Here is a 21,287-nt window from a genome sequence, read left to right as displayed (position 1 = left end):
ATCTGCATGAAGGAATGAAAGATTGACTCAGGAGGTAGACGTCCTTGGGGAATCCTTTCGCAGGCTAATCGTGGCTAAATCTTGAGCTAGTAGATGACAGGAATGGGGACGGTGGCCAGCCTGGCCGCAGTAGATGCACACGCCGGCCAAAATTCGCAATCGTCGCTCAGTCGGACGGAGACGGGCTAGTGTCGGCCGCGTGGGGCGCGGAGGTCTGATGGGCGGCTCGGGGGCAGACCGGTCGAAAGACGGGCCGGCGGCTCCGTCGGCCCCGACTCCGGAGGGCGGCGCGGGGGAAGACCGATCGAAAGACGGGCCGGCGGCTCCATCGGCCCCGACTCCGGAGGGCGGCGCGGGGGAAGACTGACCGAAATTCGGCCCGACGGCTCCGTCACCCCCGACTCCGAAGGGCGGCGCGGGGGCAGACTGACCGAAAGTCGGCCCGACGGCTCCGTCACCCCCGACTCCGAAGGGCGGCGCGGGGGAAGACTGACCGAAAGTCGACCCGACGGCTCCGTCACCCCCGACTCCGAAGGGCGGCGCGGGGGAAGACTGACCGAAAGTCGACCCGACGGCTCCGTCACCCCCGACTCCGAAGGGCGGCGCGGGGGAAGACTGACCGAAAGTCGACCCGACGGCTCCGTCACCCCCGACTCCGAAGGGCGGCGCGGGGGAAGACTGACCGAAAGTCGACCCGACGGCTCCACCGGGTCCGACGCCGAAGAACGGGCCGGAGGCAGACTGGTCATAAGCCGGGCCGACGGCACCGTCGTCTCCGACTCCAAAGGGTGGCCCGGAAGCAGACTGATTGAAGGTCGGCCCGACGGCTCCGCCGAAGAACGGGCCGGAGGCAGACTGGTCATAAGTCGGGCCGACGGCACCGTTGTCTCCGAAGGACGGGCCGGGGGCAGACCGGTCGAAAGGCGGGCCGACGGCTCCGCCGGGTCCGACGCCGAAGAACGGGCCGGAGGCAGACTGGTCATAAGTCGGGCCCACGACACCGTTATCTCCGAAGGACGGGCCGGAGGCAGACTGGTCATAAGTCGGGCCGACGGCACCGTTGTCTCCGAAGGACGGGCCGGGGGCAGACCGGTCGAAAGGCGGGCCGACGGCTCCGCCGGGTCCGACGCCGAAGAACGGGCCGGAGGCAGACTGACCGAAAGACGCGCCGACGGCACCGTCGTCTCCGAACCCGAAGGAAGGGCCGGGGCCAGACCGGTCGAAAGACGGGCCGACGGCTCCGCCGTGTCCGACGCCGAAGAACGGGCCGGAGGCAGACTGACCGAAAGACGCGCCGACGGCATCGTCGTCTCCGAACCCGAAGGAAGGGCCGGGGCCAGACCGGTCGAAAGACGGGCCGACGGCTCCGCCGGGTCCGACGGCTCCGCCGGGTCCGACGCCGAAGAACGGGCCTGAGGCAGACTGACCGAAAGACGCGCCGACGGCATCGTTGTCTCCGAACCCGAAGGAAGGGCCGGGGTCAGACCGGTCGAAAGACGGGCCGACTTCTCCGTCAGCGCCGACTCCGAAGGGTGTCCTGGAGGCAGACTGCTCGAAAGTCGGTCCGACGGCTCCGCCGGGTCCGACGCCGAAGAACGGGCCGGAGGCCGACTGGTCATAAGTCGGGCCGACGGCACCGTCGTCTCCGAACCTGAAGGACGGGCCGGGGGCAGACGGGTCGAAAGACTGGCCGACGACTCCGACTCGGGGAGCTGACTCGGACACAAATCGAGGGAGGGGGTCTGGCGGATTGCCATTTCGTGCTTCGAGTATTTTGCCGGAGGCCTCGTTTCGCCTGAGGTAATGCTCACCGCGCACGGCCTGAGTTTGTGAGGATGGTGCCGGCGGCGCGCCGGAAGCCATGACGACGTCCGCGTCAGGAGAAAGAGCGCGGCTAGAGGCGACTCGTTCCATCGCGTCAGTCGGTTGAGTCGCGCCGCAGACGTGAGCCATTCTCAGATGAGCCAGTATTTCCGTGAGGATACATTCATGCCGTTCAATCCGGGCGTTGTTTAAGAAAAGGGTGTTGAGGAAGAACAGTTTATCCGCTGGGTCCATGTCAGATTGCTCGGTTTTCCTTTTTCAACTTGACCTCAGACTGTTGGTTCAGGACGATAACGGTGGGCACGAGGAACAACAGTTACAAGCTGAAGATGGTTCAAAACGACTGGCTGAGAGTGGCTGAGAGTCACACTACCGTTGCAATGTGCAACTAATCTGAGTACAAGTATTTGACAGGTTGGTTAAATTGCAGACAGGTGCAGGGGATGATCCCGGGTGGCAGTTTTAAAGATATCACACTTCAGTGATGGACCAGCAGTGGTTTTGTTCTCTTAGTCCGCTCCTCTTTATAGCCAGCAACTGTCCGACTGTCATGAGTCAACCCGTTTATTTCATCCGTCCTTGGTCATTTCCTCTTTTTCCACATCACCCCAAACCTCCGCATGTCTAGGGCCCAAGTGTACTCTTCACATTCCTGAAGCAATTACGGGGCCCCGTGAGGCACTGTGACAGTGAAGGAGTGCAGAGTATGATATGCACAAGGCAAACACGAATAAAGGCTCTGAATCAAACATGTCTTTCTCTGTTTATTTCCTCGCAAGCGACAACGTTACGTGCTCAGTTCTCTGCCCAGAACATCAATTCATTTACAGGACAAGGCACTTCTTACACTTCAGTTCAGCTACAGGTGACATCAACAGAAACTTTCTTACATCCAACACACGTGAACATTCAATGCGCACACGAGAGCCAATTGTTTCTAGACCGGGTTTTGTTCCACAATGACGTTAGACAGAACAACATCACAACGGGCTAACATAGATCACAACATGAGTAAATAACAATCTGCATGAAGGAATGAAAGATTGACTCAGGAGGTAGACGTCCTTGGGGAATCCTTTCGCAGGCTAATCGGTGGCTAAATCTTTGCTAGTTGAGGACAGGAATTGACACGGTGGCCATCCTGGCCGCAGTAGAAGCACACGCCGGCCGAAATTCGCCATTGTCGCTCAGTCGCAGGGAGACGGGCCAGTGTCGGCCGCATGGAAAACGGAGGTCCAACTCTGAAGGGCGGGCCGCGGGGAGACTGGTCGAACGACGCGCCGACGGCTCCATCAGCTCCGACACCGAAGGACGGGCCAGGGGGGGGTTGATCGAAAGACGGGTCGTCGGCTCCGACGCCGCCGGACGGACCGGGGGGGGACTCATCGGATGACGGGCCGACGGTGCCCTCAGCTCCGACGGCACCGTAGCCCCGACGGGCGAAGGGCGGGTCGGGGGCAGACTGATCGAAAGTCGGCCCGACGCCTCCGTCAGCTCCGACACTGAACGGCCGGCCGGGGGGGTGCTGTTCGAAAGACGGACCGACGACTCCGACTCGGGGAGCTGACCCGGACACTAATCGAGGGTAGGGGACTGGCGCATTGCCATTCCGTGCTTTGGGGGAGAGTATTTTGCCAAAGGCTTTTTTTCTCCCGAGGTAAGCCTCACCGCGCACGGCCTGAAGTTGTGAGCACGATGCCGGCGGGACGGCTGGGGCCATGGCGACGTCCACGTCAGACGAGAAAGCGTTGCTAGAGGCGACTGGTTTCATCCTGCCAGTGGGTTGAGCCCCGCCGGAGGAGTGAGTCTGTCGTAGATGAGCCAGTATGTCCTGGAGGATAGATTCGTGGCAATCTAACCGTGTGACAAGGGTCTTGTGGAAAAACCACCCGTCAGCTGGCTCCATGTTCAAACCGGATTACTATGTTACGGTTCGGTGTTTGAGCAGAACCCAAGACTGCCGGTAGCACTACCGCTGTAGTGGCAAAGTAATCTGAAAACAAGTATTCAACAAGGTGGTGTAATTGCAGACAGGGCCAGAAATGAACCCTAGGTGCCAGTTGATGGAATGCCCTCGCCACACACACACACACGTCTTTCCAACTCCTGAAGAAGATCTTGCTACTGTTCTGAGAGGTCTGTTTTAGGCTTTAGTGATCTCCCTGTTTATAGCCAGCAACTGCTGTCATTAGTTATATTCATCCTTCCGTAATAATTTAATCCATCTCTCTCTCTCTCTCTCTCTCTCTCTCTCTCTCTCAGACACACAGAAAGCGTATACTGCTTTTCATTATGAATGCGACACGGATGGTCTCAAGATGATGTCTTGAGACAAATCTGCATGAGGCTTGTGTGTCCTCTATGTGAACTCTAACAATATAGACCACAGTTTTACAGATAACACATTTTATTGCCAGGGTTATTCATGTTAGTGCACTGAGATACTTTAATCAAGAGATACATTGATGAAAGTACATTTATTGAATCGAATATACAAGGGGCTTTCTTGGTCAGTCCCTTTCTTCGGTTTGCCGTATTTTCTGTCTGACCACATCTTTGTCTTCGCTGGTCATAGTAGCCACTCTCATCCATTCGGTGTCTTGCAGCAGCTCGTGAGCTAAAAGCCTCTCGTTTTGACAGAAAGCCAGCAGCCTGAAGACAATCCGTTTCACTAGTTCACACTTCATTACGTGGGGCATTACGTCCGCTGGGCCTGAGGGTGTCACCGACGCACAGAGTGGGTCTTTGGGATGTAAAGTCATTACGATGAGTTCGTACGTGGACGCGATTGTGCAGCCGTGTCCAAGACTCAAGAAGACCGGCCTCCCTTCCATGGCGTCCGCTATCATCACCCCTAAGCTCCACATGTCTATGGCACACGTGTACTCTCCGCATCCCTGAAGCAACTCCGGGGCCCTGTAGTGCACCGTGACCACACCCGGACTCATCCATTTGGAGGACTGTCTCGAGAGGCCCATGTCGGCCACTTTGACGGTCAGGTCTTCTGTCAGCAGCACGTTGGCGGGCGTCAGGTCTCGGTGCACTATGTTCAGTCTGTGCATGAAAGACAGAGCGTCTGCTACCTGAGCAGAAAAGTGAGCAACGAAACTCAAGGGGATTGACCGTGACGCCTGGCCCGGGGCCGTGTAGACTCTGAGACTTTGTTTGTCGTGAATCACCTTACTCAGGGTGTAGGGTACGTACGGCATGACCATGGCTATTTTCCCGTTGTCTACAAAACAATCTTGCATCCGGATGACGTGCGGGTGACCTCTCAACGCGGCGAGACAGGAGAGTACTCTCACGGTCGTATCATCTACGCCCAAGTTGTGATACTTTACGGCACACATCTCTCCGGTTATCAGACACTTTGCTTTGTACACGGTTCCATAGGTGCCTCGGCCGACGACTGCACATTTCAGGTAGTTCTCCATTCCGTTATGACGAAGGATTGAGCGCCGGGGAGACAATGACGCGCGGGGACATTACCTCAATACCTCAATATTCAGCCACGGCTAGATTCTCAGACCCGGGTTGAATCATCCGACCTCAGCCAGGATGTGAGGTTGGTTAAATACGCCCCCCTCCCCCTTAGAGCTCTCAGAGCGCAGTCGAAGACGGGTCCTCCCCGTGAAAAACGCTCTGAGCGATATCCGTACAGCTAAGTCAAGCCGGCTCGGTGTAACCGGAAGAGTCATGCCTCATTCACGGGATCATCCTACTCCGCTTCTGACCGTAGTCACTCAGGGGATTCTAGGGAAGTTGCACTCTTTTGATGCGGTCCCCGACATGCTTGGCACTGTGTTCCTGCCACGGGACAGGGGGGCTGAGGCCAGGATGCTCTCGGCCCTTTACGCGCTGGAAGACGTTGGGCTTCTGACTAGAACCAACGAAATCAGTAAGCTAAATGGACTCGTGGCACAATGGGATCTGTCGCCGAGATCGAGAGACGACTGCCTGGCCGCTGCCAGCGGTATGGGAGTCATTTACCAGCATGTTCGCGAAAACCCGGGTGTGTTTCGTGTAGTCAGCTTGGCTAAAAGATTCAATATTTCGCAGCGGAAGGTGTACGACGTTTTCCACGTCTTGAGAGGACTTGGTGTTGTGACACCTGCGGGGGCCGCGAGATTTCAAACGTCTACGTTGCCAGACTCAGACCCTCTGCTGTACTGGACGCGTGCCCTGGATGCCGTCTGGGGTGACTCAATCAAGGCGGAAGAGAGGATTGCCCGTGAAGAGCCGCCTTCGGTTTCGGACATCGTCCAGCGCAAGGACCCAGATTTGCTGAATGCAAGTGTCAACAACGACTATGAGTTCACACAAATCAAATCCGAACGCTCACTGGAATGCCACGAGATGCAGAGCCGCTCACAGACTAATAGAGTGCAGTTTGTGGTCTCTAAGGAGCGGACGGAGAAGCTCGTTCCCTTTAATGACTTCTTGATGGATTTTTCCGAAAGTGAGAGTGATTTGACTGACACAGAGAACCTGCAAAAGTTCTTGCCTTGGTTAACCGACCGAGGCGAGAACCTTTGTCCCGAGGAAAGGTCACCCGGGACCACCGCCGACGGCGTCATAAATGATGATCTCCTGATGCTTGCAAGACTTCTGTAACTTTTATGTTGTTGTATAAAATGTTACCTAGGAAATAAACATCTTGTTGAAAATTCACACGGGACTCAAGTCACTCTGTTGGAATGTTTATTACAGTTTCATTAAAACCTTCCAAGCAAATGCGTGCAGAAAATGACCGTAGAACGTGTGCAGCGCATATCAGGCTCCTTTAAAAACTGTCGTCTCAGTCAGTAGTCTGATCAACAGGGTCAGTGTTACGCCAACAACGAGATACTTAGCGAAGGTCACCACTGCGCTGCTCGATGTGTACTCAGGGTCCGTTGTTCGAAAGAACTCCACGAATCCGTTCTGAAAAGCATTGGAAATAGACATTAGCACCGATTTAGGAATGTGGGCCAAGTCGCCGGTTTACTGCGCGGGCAATCGTCCTTGCAACACGACAGGGTGTGACACGTCTCACATTGTGACATTTAGCCGCGATGTGAACTCACCCACGAGTCGTTATCCTCCAGCCACGTCTTTTGGTTAGTCAGCAGGTATGTCGATATCTCATCCCCTACCAGCTTCACGCGGTCCCCCCTGTCCCCGTCGGCCGCCTGCTGACACAGTGTAGACCCGAAAGCTACCAGGGCTGCCACTCGGCTCCAGTTGGTGACACCGTCTGCAAAGAGGTAATCGGCCACCGCACCAATGCACTTTGCGTCTTTTCCTTGGTCAATCGATGAGGCCTTCGAGACCATACCTTAATGGGGTGCGATTAGAGGGTCGTTACAATCTTTTGGGTAGCAACGGTGTTGCTCACAACGACTATTGCTGCTGGTACACCTACCATTGAATGCAAAGGTGTGTTTCGTCAACAGATCACCTACGACTCTTTTCATCGTCGACAGAGCTTTGCTTTCACTCCGCGGAACCCGCACCACAGCAGTGGTGTATTCCGCGAGACACCCTGCGATGAGTTGTCGTGTCTCACCGTTCACGACATCGTCTCCCGCTCGCCGCCCCGCAACGGAGAGTTCACTGCCCTCGTCGGCGACATCGTTGGTACCACGCGGGCTTTGCGACATTCCCGGTCTGCAAGTTGTGAGCTGCTATGAGCTGTGGTTCGAGTGTGTCTTAAGTACCCAAAAGGCTCTCAACAACCCCTGTGAGTTCCGCCTTGATTGAGAATTGGCAATAGGCACCAGAGTGCCGCGACGGACGTTCTCCCCTAGCTCTATCACACACACGCACACATCCCCGGCCTCCAAACATAAACCGATACATACACGCATGTATGTATGAGAGAGAGAGAGCGAGAGAGAGAGAGAGAGAGAGAGAGAGAGAGAGAGAGAGAGAGAGAGGCACTCTCTATATTCTGCATTTCTGAGTGAAGTTGTTGTTTTTTATGTTTACCCTAGTGAATGGCCTTCTGCTCATGTCATGTGGTTGTATACGCTATACACTTGATGTATCTTACTTGCCTGATTGATAAAATGTTTCAAACAATCGTGTCACAGTGTGTCATTTGTCATGCTTTCGTTTCACTGGGAAAAACAAGGAGATGAGACGCGCAGGAGGTACATTAGGTTTATTTCACAATAGTCATTAGGTCACCATGATACAGTACAGGCAGGCCAAGGTAATACCCCATCACACATTGCTCCGGCTTTCCGATTTAGTTCTCTTGGCCGCAGGGGCTTTCGCGAGGTCACCGGGATACGCCTTACACGCGGAGCAGGACAACGACGATATCCTGAGTAGGCACCTGTGCACAATACGGTTGACAAAGGCCCCGCTGCACACCACGCAGCCGCGCGTCAGCAGGCGCTTAAGGTGCCGCAGCTCCCTTTGCGCGAACTCGCCCGGCTTCAGCTCATCCAGGAGGGCCATCAGACTCCTTTCGAGACGGCGCATCTCCGCAGTGCTCAAAGCGCACACCTCGATCACGGCGAGCAGGCAGCACGCGGCGACGCATTTCCATCTCTCGACGCGCGACAGCTTCACGTCCAATGCGGCTTTTGACAAAAGCCCGGCTGCCGCAGTAGTGACGCGACGGTCGAGACCGCGTCCGGCCTGAAGCTCACCCGATATTCGTCCGCCGAGGTGTTCCAGGATCAGATACTTGCAAAGTATACCGATCGTGTTCTCTGCGTTTGCGGGAAACACCGCGCCCCTCAACGTGCAAATGATTCGCATCTCCGCCTCTCGTGTCCCCTGCGCATCTGCCAGGACGGACACGTGAATCCTGGGCCCCTGGCCGTTTGCAGACAGCGCTCTGGTCACCCAGGCGTTTTCTTGGCAAAGGAGCACGGGGTCGACCGTTTCGCCTCTGTGCATCTTGAGCGAGAGCGACAGGCACGCCGCTCGCACGTTACCGATATTCTTCCACAGCAGACTCGGGTCCTCTCCGAGGTCCACGCAGGCAGTTAGGTATCTGTCCATGACATTGACACAGGGTAGAAACACAGAGCGTCGGCTCTCGTCGGACACAAACTCGGTTTGCAGGATGTGGGCGAACCAGCTCACGGCTGCCAGCCGGTGGTTTTGGTAGTCTGTGAAAGTTTCAACGGTCCACGGCTCCTCGGGGACGGGGCGATCGATCGCCGTCTCGTTTGCGGGGTTTGTGCTGTGCAGACACAATTGGTGGCTCAGGGCTTGCCTCAGCTCCGCCGTACCCATTGCTGGCATGCCAAAGTCCAAGTTGGGAAATGTGAACACGCGACGTTCCGAAGGCGGAGAACGCGGGCCGTCTGGCTCGTCGGCAAACACCTTAGCGGGGACCAATTGCTGTTTCCTCCTGGACCTCTTGGTGATCTGAGCTGAGGCGGTTACGGGCCAGGGGCTCTTGGTCGCACGGGGTTTCGCGAGGTCACCGGGATACGCCTTACACGCGGAGCAGGACAACGACGATATCCTGAGTAGGCACCTGTGCACAATACGGTTGACAAAGGCCCCGCTGCACACCACGCAGCCGCGCGTCAGCAGGCGCTTAAGGTGCCGCAGCTCCCTTTGCGCGAACTCGCCCGGCTTCAGCTCATCCAGGAGGGCCATCAGACTCCTTTCGAGACGGCGCATCTCCGCAGTGCTCAAAGCGCACACCTCGATCACGGCGAGCAGGCAGCACGCGGCGACGCATTTCCATCTCTCGACGCGCGACAGCTTCACGTCCAATGCGGCTTTTGACAAAAGCCCGGCTGCCGCAGTAGTGACGCGACGGTCGAGACCGCGTCCGGCCTGAAGCTCACCCGATATTCGTCCGCCGAGGTGTTCCAGGATCAGATACTTGCAAAGTATACCGATCGTGTTCTCTGCGTTTGCGGGAAACACCGCGCCCCTCAACGTGCAAATGATTCGCATCTCCGCCTCTCGTGTCCCCTGCGCATCTGCCAGGACGGACACGTGAATCCTGGGCCCCTGGCCGTTTGCAGACAGCGCTCTGGTCACCCAGGCGTTTTCTTGGCAAAGGAGCACGGGGTCGACCGTTTCGCCTCTGTGCATCTTGAGCGAGAGCGACAGGCACGCCGCTCGCACGTTACCGATATTCTTCCACAGCAGACTCGGGTCCTCTCCGAGGTCCACGCAGGCAGTTAGGTATCTGTCCATGACATTGACACAGGGTAGAAACACAGAGCGTCGGCTCTCGTCGGACACAAACTCGGTTTGCAGGATGTGGGCGAACCAGCTCACGGCTGCCAGCCGGTGGTTTTGGTAGTCTGTGAAAGTTTCAACGGTCCACGGCTCCTCGGGGACGGGGCGATCGATCGGCGTCTCGTTTGCGGGGTTTGTGCTGTGCAGACACAATTGGTGGCTCAGGGCTTGCCTCAGCTCCGCCGTACCCATTGCTGGCATGCCAAAGTCCAAGTTGGGAAATGTGAACACGCGACGTTCCGAAGGCGGAGAACGCGGGCCGTCTGGCTCGTCACAGAACATCTTGGCAGGACCAGTTGTCGCTTCGTGGTGATCCGAGCTGCGACTGTTACAGGCCATCGTGAAGGATATCCCGATTGAGCGTTTTGTCCACAAGGCAGTCTATGCGAAGCTGACAAATCAATGGTCTTTATATCAACAGAAGGCCGCTTGCGGTCCGTCCGTGTCGATTCCCTCTGACCGCCATTTTTTTTTGCCCAAGAACAAAAAAAACTCGTGCTCTGCAAATCGAGTCCTCGAGCTGCCGCTTGCACACGCAGTGCCTTTGCCCCCAATTGCAAGGGCTTGGGTTTGCGGCTTATTTGTGGTGTGATCCATATCGCGTTTGTCAACATATTGGCTTTACTACATGTTCTTAGGCTAGAGGGATACTTCTTGTTCCTCCGTTAAACGAAGAGATGCAACTTCGCGCCCGGATACACTGTGTTCTTTGCCGCGCCGGTGGTTACGCCATTCGGTCATCGCCAATTGCAACTGAACTGAGGTGTAAGAAATTTCTGGCCCCGTTTTAGGCAGTCTCTTGAGCTATATGTGAATGTTGTGACAACTCTTTTACCTTGCAGGGAAATAAACAGAGAAAGACATACTTGACTCAGAGACTTTATTCGCATTTGCCTGGTACTTGCCATACATATCATACTCTGCACTCATACACCCAAGCCAGGTCGTTTCTTTCAAATTACCAATCGTGAACTGTCGTACACCCCAAAACCCCAGCCAAATGTCAACGATGATGACAAGAAATAGACACAAACAGTTTAAAATTGGAAAACAATATGCACCAAGTGAGTTCCCTCAGATGTCGTGCACTAGCCCTGTGCGTTTTCTCCGTTTCACTCTCGGCGCTTCGGCCGAGTCTGCGCCCTGCCGAGCCCTCTTATTTTCCGTTCTGCTTGGTAGGGGGCACTCTTTTCGAGGTCGCCCGTGAGAAATGGGCTCTGGCATCTCGCTGCCGGGGACCGCCCTGTTTCTCATGGCGAGTGCTGCGTGTCCGTTGAATTCTCGGAGAGTCCTTATCAAAGTTCTGAGTTTCCGCGACTCTCGAGGCCTCGCGGTTATCGGCTCGCCCTTCACGTCGGTCATGGTCACGCCGTAGTCCCGTTTCAACGTCTCCACAGAGAACACGTCAGCGCCGTGGACCTTGGCAAACACCTCCACCGCATCCTTCCACTCCCAGTCCTCCTCCAGCTCTACGGGACCGCGATGACGGCCGTTGTTTCTCAAAAGTATCTTGTCTTGGTGATACACGGTTCGCGTGGTGCAAAACGAGCTCGTGTTTTTCACGGGCAAACCCGAGTACTCGGTCGAGTACACGCTCAGTCTGGGTCCGTGGAAGGAGCCCCTCGGGCCTAGTCTAGATTCTCTTTGATGCCTTTTGTCGTGAGCTTCCCTGGGTGCATTCTGAGACATGGCCCTTCTGATAACCCCGCCGTAGTACAAGGGCGCACAGCACTGGAACACCTCCCCGCCCATTACGGACTTGTTGAACTTGAGCTCGTTCAGGGGTTCGACGGCCGCCGTAGCCTCCAGTATCACAGAGCGCACCGGGTCACTGTTGAAGTCCAGGGTGAATGTCAATGTGGCAACGGGAGGATGTTCGTCGTCGCCGACGTTGTCGTCGTCGTTCGCCCACTGGCCGAAGGCGTTCACGTCCTCAAAATCTCCATTCTCGTAAGCGCCGACCATTGCGACGCGCAACTGATCCCAAAAGCCCGAGTGGGAACCGGGAGAGTACAGCGCCAGCATGTCGTACACCGCTTCGTGCGGGACCGTCACGGACCCTACTCGCTTGCTAAGGTTTGTGTGGCCTCTCCTCGCGCCCTGGGCATTCTGGTTGGGGGAGAATCTGTGCGTACACAGCTTGTAGGTCCTCTTGGCTAGGCGATTTGTCTCACGGGCCGGAACCGTGCACATGGAGCACAGTACGAGCATCTCGTGCGCGACAGGGTTTCCGCCCCGGATCTCGGTCTCGGGAAACGTCATCACGTCGATACCCGAAATGCACAAATGTCCTCCTTTCAAACTAGTCTTCAGGTGCTGCTCACGGATCTGGGTTAAGATGTACCCTAGCACCTTGCAGGCAAAGCGAGCTTGTATGTCGACAACCCGGGGACAGATGTCCGGCAGACAGGCCGCGGTGCACAGCTTGTAGACCGCGTTAGTCTCCAGGCAGATCTGTCCAAAGGACAGATCGTTCAGAGCTTTCAGTCTGTTCGTGTTCATCTGCTGCATGTAACCCCTCAGGTCGGGGAATTCCTTCCAGTCCGGGACGTCGGTCCACGGCGGGATCCATATGTCAAACACAAAGTGACACGCCAACTTCAAGGCCTCGGCAAACACCAGCTGGTTGATGCAGAATGACGCCCGGCGACTGACGGCTCCCGCGCACACAATGTGGCTGGCGTGCAGCGCGGCCACGCAGGCCTCTCTGGCGCTGTCGAACCTCACGCTGAACTGCATAATATCGGAGTCTGCGATCATGGTGGCGGACTGGATAAGGTTCTGCCTGTAAAGGCACACGGCGGCTACGCGCTCCATCATCCGTTTCTCCACCGTGTTCTGTATCTGCACAGTGCTACGTGTACGAGACACCTGCTCCGGGAACTCGGACTCCATGATCAGACAGCGGTCGGCCCACGCGCTGCTCACAAACCCCAACGTGTTGGTGTTCCAAACGAAGCCGCAGTTGTGCACAGCCTGGTACTTGACAGTGTCTACCTTGCCGCTGGCCATGTCTCTCGTCACCACGTCGCTTTCCAGCACGCTGGTGTCCAGGAGGTTCTTGAACGTATTGGGGATGACGTTCGACTCCCTGTCCACGGCCTTGACGTTCTTCTCGTGGGTGATGTGCGCGTCGTCTATCATCACTACACAGGCGTTCCTCTTCTCCTTGTACTTAAAAGCCTGCGGGGTGAAGGACGTCAGCGTCTCTATGCAACCTCTCACTCTCCTGAACAGGTAGTTCAGCACGTTATTCGCATAGCTCTTGCCTTCGCCGGGGCCGGTGACGTTGAACAGCATAATTCGCTCGATTGTGTACCTGGGAGCAGTGTTGACGATGATGTAATTGAACGTGGTGGACACCTGAAACAACCTGCCCACTTGCAGGCTGTCGCAGAACAAGTAACGCACCAACGCGTGGTCATACACCTTCAACGGATGCAGAGAGCCGGGTTCGTCTGGGGTTTCGGCGCGATCCCCCGGCGCGAGCCACAGCCCTTCGTGGATCTCCGCGAGGTTGTGCCCGAGGGAAAGGCTTGAGTTCCCCACGTTTCCGTCCATCAGGTCGCTCAAGCCTTCGTACAACGAGTCGTTTGCGCAAAACCGATGCTTGATCAGGATATTGAAGACCATCTCCGCTATGCACTCGAATTGCCCGCTTCCTTTGTGCTTGACTTTCATTTCTTTGCCCAGGCGCTCCAGTTTACCCAGATGAGGGTACAGGCGGGCAAAGTAGTAGCTGAGGTCGTCTTTGCTCACGATGAAAGGGTGGTGCTCGGACAAGTTGTAAAAACACGAGTATGCGGTCTGGCATTCTCCGCTGCACGCGACGCCTCCTTCCGTCGCGCGTCGTCGCCTGCAGTAACACCGCCCGTTGTTCAGCAAAGAGGCGAGCGCTCGCGTCCTACGTTTACTCCTGATGTCCCGCAACACCTTGTCCATGCGGTTCTTCGGAACGGGCACGTGCCTGTGGATCAGTGATTTTACAAACGTGTCGGGGCTCTCCCTATCAATTAGTTTTTCCATAGAGTACCTGAATACCAGGAGTCCTCTGATGTCAACGCTGTCTGACGAACCGCTAAGATCTCCGGTGAAGACTTTCAACCTTTTCAGAAATTGAGTGTCCTCTCTCATGGTTGCGTTGTACGCATGCATGACCTTATGTTTCATCCATTGCGTGCCCGTGAGTTTAGACATGGTTGATAGGAATAACGCTTTTCCTTCCCCGGTGCTCGCGCTGTCCGTAAGTCTTCCTATGGAATTCTCCAGAACCCTGACGTTTAGGGTCGCAATGGGCTCGGGTAAGACCGTCGCTTTTCTCCCCGGCTGAAACGTCGGTGTGTACATGGAACCCTGAAGTTCCTTGACCGTCTTTTTGTCCACCTGGTTAGAATTAAGTGAGTCGCTGCAGATGTCCACCCAGTCAAACAGGGAGCCCAGGTCTCCCTTGCCGTCTCTCATGACAATCATGGCGTTGTTGAGGGACGATGCCCCCTTCCGTACCAATTGCAGTCGCATGAACGCGTTGAACGCTTCGTCCAGAGTTTCCTTCACTTCCGCAGAGTCTGCTTCCTGGGAGGACCCGTTGTACACGTCTTCTTCCCTGAATACGTTCATGTCGACATTCATGTTGATGAGACCAAGAAGCTGGTTACCCGACACGTATTCGTCCGTGGCGTCCAGATTGCCCTGCGCGGACTGAGAACCGCCGCGGGAGGAGGGAGCGTTTGTGGTGTCCTCGCTGCTCATGTTCAGGATAAAACAGAATAGGCGCCCGTGAGCAAAATCCTCTCTGATAGGAGGTGACATGCGGTAGAAATCTGGGTTCTCCAGAGTGACCTGAAGGATCTCCCCTTTGCAGCAATATGTGAGATATATGAGAAGTTGAAATGCCGCCCTATCGTATTGTGACAACGCGCAGAAGGACAGCTCACCAGACACGTCGTCGGACAACATGTTATTGTCGACGGCGAGAAATAAGACTCTCCTGGCGGAAGGAACTTTTACACTTTCAACAACTGATGTGTTTGCCTCTCTGTGAGGCAAAACGTGAGCATCTGGCAGCCCAGTCGCTGTCTTGGTAGCTGCCATAGCTGGTAGCAAGTGCGCGCTTGTTTCTCGGTCTGTACCACCGCACTATTGAGTGATGCCTTGCGTGTATTTCGCTGGGGTCTGCCACATAGACAATTTTTCACGGCCGGTCGGATTTCTCATTCTCCTAGGTGCTGCTAAAGCTGCTAGCCGGTTACCGTGGCCCTGTTTCTCGGTCTACATCGTAATGGCACTATTGAATGTTGCCTTGCGTGAATTGCTTTTATTTGTGGTTTGCCCGCCCTCACAGTCGGTCGGATGAAATTAAGCAATTCCTTACTTTGTACAAGTGGTGACTGGAGCTCCTGAAGGAGAAACTGACCATAGTGTGGTGAGAACTATGAGGGGAAACAGGTATGAGCTCCCCCAATATAAAACAGCATGTGCTATTTGTAACAGCCCCGTGACACTGTGAACATACCAAGCAAATCAACACACTTTACAAGGGTTCATGAAACGTCCTTTTATTGTGTCATGCACAGATCACAGTCGCAAAGTAATACAGCATACACGTTTGGCAATGCAAATTTCCTATTTCCGAAGAAAATATCTATCGAGCGTGTTTACGAAAACCTTTGTCTCTTTTGATTTAGGTGGATCACGAGACGTACATTTGAGTACTTCAGGCGAGCGGGGTTCCGCTAACTGAGGCGGCCGCAAACCGTTAGCCAGCCGCTCCAAATATTGAATCATACATGCACTTTGGGGTCCAGGTACACGCTGCTTCCTTTTAGCCAGATGAGGAGAAGAAGACATGATCACGGACCTCACATAGTATAGATGTATTCCTCGTTGTCAGAGTCAATCTCAGAGTAGAAGCCCTTGCTATCAACGCGGTCCGATTCCTTGTCATCTGCTGTGGACAACCGTGCAGTGGCTGTGCGCTCCACAGGGCGGTCCGAGGGGAGCTCTTTGGCTAGCCGTTCCCCTCGTGGGTCACACTGATCTCCCCCGTACTCGGCGGCGGCTCGATTGCTCCCGTGCGCCGCCTCGCCTTCCTCTCCGCTCGACTTCCGCTCCCGAGGCTGTGAAACGCCAGCGCTCTGTAGTGACGTGGTAGCCCCGGGGTCCGCGCCGACAGATGGCTTCAGCGCCACTTGGGACGTCGGGGGGCGCTTTCTCTTTGGGGGTTTCGGATTTGGTGCACGCCCGCTCTTTTGCGTCTGGTCTCGTGTTCTCTCCTCCTCCTCCTCCTCCTCGGAACTGCCGTCGCTGACGAAAGGGCTAGTGGGTTTTATCATGGGAGCGTCGCCCGCACTCTGCGCACCTCGCCTCTGAAGCTCCTCCCCCTTTTCATCGGTGTCCGAGTCAGTGTCAGAACTACTCGTACTCTCGGACGTATCGCGGCGGTCTCATTCCTCGTCATCTGCGGACATCCCCGCGGCGGCTCTGCGCTCGACAGGCCGGTTCGAGGGGGACTCTCGGTTCAGACCGGTCTCTCTGGCTGGCCTTTCCCCTCGTGGGTCCCACTGCTCTCCCCCGTACTCGGCGGCGGCTCGATTGCTCCCGTGCGCCGCCTCGCCTTCCTCTCCGCTCGACTTCCGCTCCCGAGGCTGTGAAACGCCAGCGCTCTGTTGTGCCACTTGGGACGTCGGGGGGCGCTTTCTCTTTGGGGGTTTCGGATTTGGTGCACGCCCGCTCTTTTGCGTCTGGTTACGTGTTCTCTCCTCCTCCTCGGAACTGCCGTCGCTGACGAAAGGGCTAGTGGGTTTTATCGTCCGAGCGTCGCTTGTCCTCTGCGCAACTCGCCTCTGAAGCGCCGCCGCCTTTTCATCGGTGTCCGAGTCAGTGTCAGAACTACTCGTACTCTCGGACGTATCGCGGCGGTCCCATTCCTCGTCATCTGCGGACATCCCCGCGGCGGCTCTGCGCTCGACAGGCCGGTTCGAGGGGGATTCTCGGTTCAGACCGGTCTCTCTGGCTGACCGTTCCCCTCGTGGGTCCCACTGCTCTCCCCCGTACTCGGCGGCGGCTCGATTGCTCCCGTGCGCCGCCTCGCCTTCCTCTCCGCTCGACTTCCGCTCCCGAGGCTGTGAAACGCCAGCGCTCTGTTGTGCCACTTGGGACGTCGGGGGGCGCTTTCTCTTTGGGGGTTTCGGATTTGGTGCACGCCCGCTCTTTTGCGTCTGGTTACGTGTTCTCTCCTCCTCCTCCTCCTCCTCGGAACTGCCGTCGCTGACGAAAGGGCTAGTGGGTTTTATCGTCCGAGCGTCGCTCGTCCTCTGCGCAACTTGCCTCTGAAGCGCCGCCGCCTTTTCATCGGTGTCCGAGTCAGTGTCAGAACTACTCGTACTCTCGGACGTATCGCGGCGGTCCCATTCCTCGTCATCTGCGGACATCCCCGCGGCGGCTCTGCGCTCGACAGGCCGGTTCGAGGGGGACTCTCGGTTCAGACCGGTCTCTCTGGCTGACCGTTCCCCTCGTGGGTCCCACTGCTCTCCCCCGTACTCGGCGGCGGCTCGATTGCTCCCGTGCGCCGCCTCGCCTTCCTCTCCGCTCGACTTCCGCTCCCGAGGCTGTGAAACGCCAGCGCTCTGTTGTGCCACTTGGGACGTCGGGGGGCGCTTTCTCTTTGGGGGTTTCGGATTTGGTGCACGCCCGCTCTTTTGCGTCTGGTTACGTGTTCTCTCCTCCTCCTCCTCCTCCTCCTCGGAACTGCCGTCGCTGACGAAAGGGCTAGTGGGTTTTATCGTCCGAGCGTCGCTCGTCCTCTGCGCACCTCGCCTCTGAAGCGCCTCCCCCTTTTCATCGGTTTCCGAGTCCACGAGCTTGCGATTCCTTTTCGACTTCACCTTCTCGCCCCTCACTTGAGTGCTTTGTGGTTTTTCACCACCAGTTTTACATTCCAGGTCACTGCACCCCACAGATTTGACTTTGAACGCCTTGACGCGCCGCTTCTCCTCGACCCGCCGCCGTTTTACGTAAGGCTCGCCCACGTCCTCCTCACTGTCAGATTGAAGCCTGCGCTTGTAGACCTGACTATCGTCAATCATGCCCCTGCAGGCAGGCGCGATGGGGTCGTCGTTGCCCTCGGTCTCGGAATGGACAATACGCTTACGCGGGTGTCCATGGTTAGTTGTCTTACATGCACCCTTTTTGGCCCTTCTCATTGCCTGTGCGCAAAAAGCTTCCTCTTCCTCCTCCTCGTCGTCTTCGCTGCTGTATTCATTTTCGACAGGTCCGTCGTTGATGAATTCGTCGTTGTAGTCGTAGTCGTCGAGACTCTCGTTGTCAGTGTTACATGCTGAAGAAGTTAAATCCACTCCCGGGATCTGAGGTTCATCCTCGGAGTAGTCTTCTTCCCCACTGCTCACTTCCACTGCCTCGTCCAACCAGTGGGTCCTTATCTGACGGCGACTCGGACGCCGCGCTTGTGATTGTGGAGACACGGCCTTTCTGTCGCTCTCAGACACAAAGACCGGATCAGAGGCCGCGCCCTTATCTGGGCTAGACGGTGAAATGGTTTGCTTCCCGATCCGTTTGCCATGCGTATTGCTTTCACGAGCAATCGCGTTATTGTGAGGGTTAGCTACTGCCTTGCCCCAATGTCCCTTTGGTGGACACCGGACACCGGGGAAAGAGAAAGCCACTTTGAGTCTCCAGTTGTCGGTGGACATAGACTGTGAGCGATCCACAATAGCTGCGCTGAGTCTATCCCGTAAGCTGTACCTCTGGAGTGCATTGACAACGACTGGGTTGTCAATTACCCAATCACGAAGGATTCCGTCGTGTTTTACGTCCAGCAGAGTGCTATCCAAAGCCAGGAGAGCACAGACCGCTTCTCTTCTGACGTTTTCACCGTTCAACCAGGGGTCACACAGCAGCAGCGTTGACAGGTTTTTGATCCAGGTGGAAATCGGAACGGAGTCCGGTGTCGCGATAGAAAACAGACTGAGATCTTGTCCACTGACACCAATCAGAGGCTTTCTGTCACTGGTGAGCCCAGTCGCCCCGGCCAGACACGCCTTGGACGCTGTAGCAGCTTGGGCTTTGGGGGGGTGCGGCGCGGATGAGCCACTATGTGGACCAGAGTGCTCGCCTTCTCCTCCCTTGAGCCATTTCTTCAGTTTGACGTGATGCGTGCGGAGTTTTAAAAAAAGCACTCTAGTAGTCGCGTAAAGCTCTACCAACTCGCCGTCCTTGATCTTGCTTGTGTCATGTCTGACGAGGGCGTGCCACTTTTTCTGGACGTTGGCCGCGTCACGCGGGGTCTGATGTCGGAAGATCGCTTCACACGCAGAGACCTGGTCACATTTTCCACGGTTGCCGTATCTCTTTCGAACGTAGCCGTAGGCGCAGTGTTGCAACGCGGCCCAGTCCCTTTTAATCTGCTCATCTAGCATGCTGATGTGCTTCTTTCCTACCATATTGTGCACCTTCTCGTTGGAGGAGAACAGTTTCAAGCCCTTTAGGTACTCTTGAACTCCATCAATTGGACAATACAGCAGCTCGGCCACTGTAAACGCATTGGGTATGTTGCTGTCCAGCAATTTCAGGCCCAGTTCCACCACCTCGACCATGATGGGGTCGGAGATCATGGACTCCACGTGCTTGGGTAGACGAATGCACCAGTGGTTTGGATTCACGCGTTTTGTGAACGCCGCCAAAGCAAAACTGTATATCTCTTGATTCATACAGGGTCCAGCGGTGAACGTGTCCCGCTTCAATTCCTTTAGCGTGTCATTCCAACAGCCAACGGGCTCCCCGTTGCCCTTGACACAAGATTGCTTCACGGCCCTGAAGAACCTCACCGTGGTAGACACGTGCAGCTCAGGGACCTGATCCTGGCCCTCTCTCAGGGCGACGACCGGCATCAGGTTCACCCGCTTGCCGTTGAGCAACGTGCTGGTCCTTCTGAAGTAGACAATGCGGGTGCCGCCGTTCTCGTAGAGAAAGCGCTTCAGGTCGCACCTCACTTGGTTTTCTGTCAAACAATCCATGCTTGCCTCGCGCTTCTTCAACATTTTAGTCGGGGCCGTGCCTGTTACACAGCACATGGGGCGGATCTCCTCGTGGGAGCCGTTTCCGTTCTGGAAGGTCGGGTCATTCACCTTTGTAAGCAGCAACTGGAAGGGCTGAATTTGTTGAAAGGCAGGGGTGAGAGATGTGAAATGCGTTGGCACCTCGAGGGTCATGTCCCAAAAGTCAAACCTGTTTCCTGTGACTCTTTTCAGCAACTTGAGGGCCTCTAGTCCAGGGACAAACAGCACCTCTTGCACAAAGTAGGACTTTGTATTATCCTTCCCGATAAAGGGGATAGCCACCGTGTAAGTTCCGATCATGGACCTGCTGCTGTCAGAGTAGACCAGGTTGTGCTTTTCAGAGTACTGTGTGACGACAGGAATCACCTTCTTACCATTGGAGCCCATCAGGTTTTTACTCGGTATGTAGAACATTGTGTAGTTACCGTGTGCCAACAGGAAGTGTTTGTGCCCAGCCTTGTCCCCACTTTCCAAGGAAGCGAAGTCATTTCCGCCTTCAATGTCCACAAGGTCCATCAGAGCAAGCAGCAGAGAGCGCGAAGGTTTTTGCTCTATAGTGTCAGAGTCCCGGATCACCATGCTCCTGATAGTCTTGTAGATGGTTTTCGGTTTGTATCTTTTCTCTCTTTCCGAGAGGTCCCGCTGCTTGCACATCATCAACTCAGCCACGCTGTCGAACAGTCCTGGTACGCATTCACATTTGAAGCCCCCTGTTTGATCTGGGTTTGCGTACCACGGAGGGTGTTCTGCCACAATGAAGGTTTGCCAGGCAGACTCCATGCTGTCAATTGTTCAAGGTTGATCCGTGTCCGAAGGAAAGTGTATTCGGTCTTCCAACCTTATCAGGCGGTACACAACACTGTGACGTTGCAAGAGTTGAGCCAGTAGTTCACCTCTCCAAGCTCTGAGGGGTTGTGTTGCCCTGGTGACTTTAGTAAGGGCTTTAACACGCCAACCCTTGAATGGAGGTACAGCCCCTTGTCCTTGGTTGGTTGAAAAGAGACATTGTAACCACCCAACACCCAATCAAGGCGTGACATCCTGGGCCGGACTGGGCTCATCGCATCCAAATGGGCTCATGGCATCCGACCGGGGGTCGTTTCCTCACTCCGACTGGGCTCATGGCATCCGACCGGGGGGTTCGTTTCCTCACTCCGACCGGGTTCATGGCATCCGACCGGGGGT

General features: G+C 55.9%; 1 protein-coding gene across 1 annotated transcript; it reads right to left on the bottom strand.

The window, feature by feature from the left end:
- Window positions 1–5,577: 5,577 nt before the first annotated feature.
- On the bottom strand, window positions 5,578–7,466 carry LOC119205306 (induced myeloid leukemia cell differentiation protein Mcl-1-like). Its single transcript, XM_062562006.1, has 4 exons — window positions 7,229–7,466; window positions 6,891–7,141; window positions 6,674–6,747; window positions 5,578–5,704 (listed from the first exon to the last, which is right to left on the bottom strand). The coding sequence occupies exons 1-4, from the start codon at window positions 7,464–7,466 to the stop codon at window positions 5,578–5,580; spliced, it is 690 nt and encodes a 229-aa protein (XP_062417990.1).
- Between the last annotated feature and the right edge of the window lie 13,821 nt (window positions 7,467–21,287).

Source organism: Pungitius pungitius, chromosome 4, assembly GCF_949316345.1.
Source record: "Pungitius pungitius chromosome 4, fPunPun2.1, whole genome shotgun sequence".
NCBI lineage: Eukaryota > Metazoa > Chordata > Actinopteri > Perciformes > Gasterosteidae > Pungitius > Pungitius pungitius.
Note: the sequence above shows the minus strand (reverse complement) of the source record. Positions and strands in the feature narration are given on the sequence as shown.

Coding starts and splice junctions, on each gene's coding strand:
- LOC119205306 (XM_062562006.1), bottom strand. CDS start 7,466: ATGTCGCAAAGCCCGCGTGGTACCAACGATGTCGCCGACGAGGGCAGT. Junction 7,142..7,228: donor ACACACCTTTGCATTCAATG/GTAGGTGTACCA, acceptor CACCCCATTAAG/GTATGGTCTCGAAGGCCTCA. Junction 6,748..6,890: donor TGGAGGATAACGACTCGTGG/GTGAGTTCACAT, acceptor AATGCTTTTCAG/AACGGATTCGTGGAGTTCTT.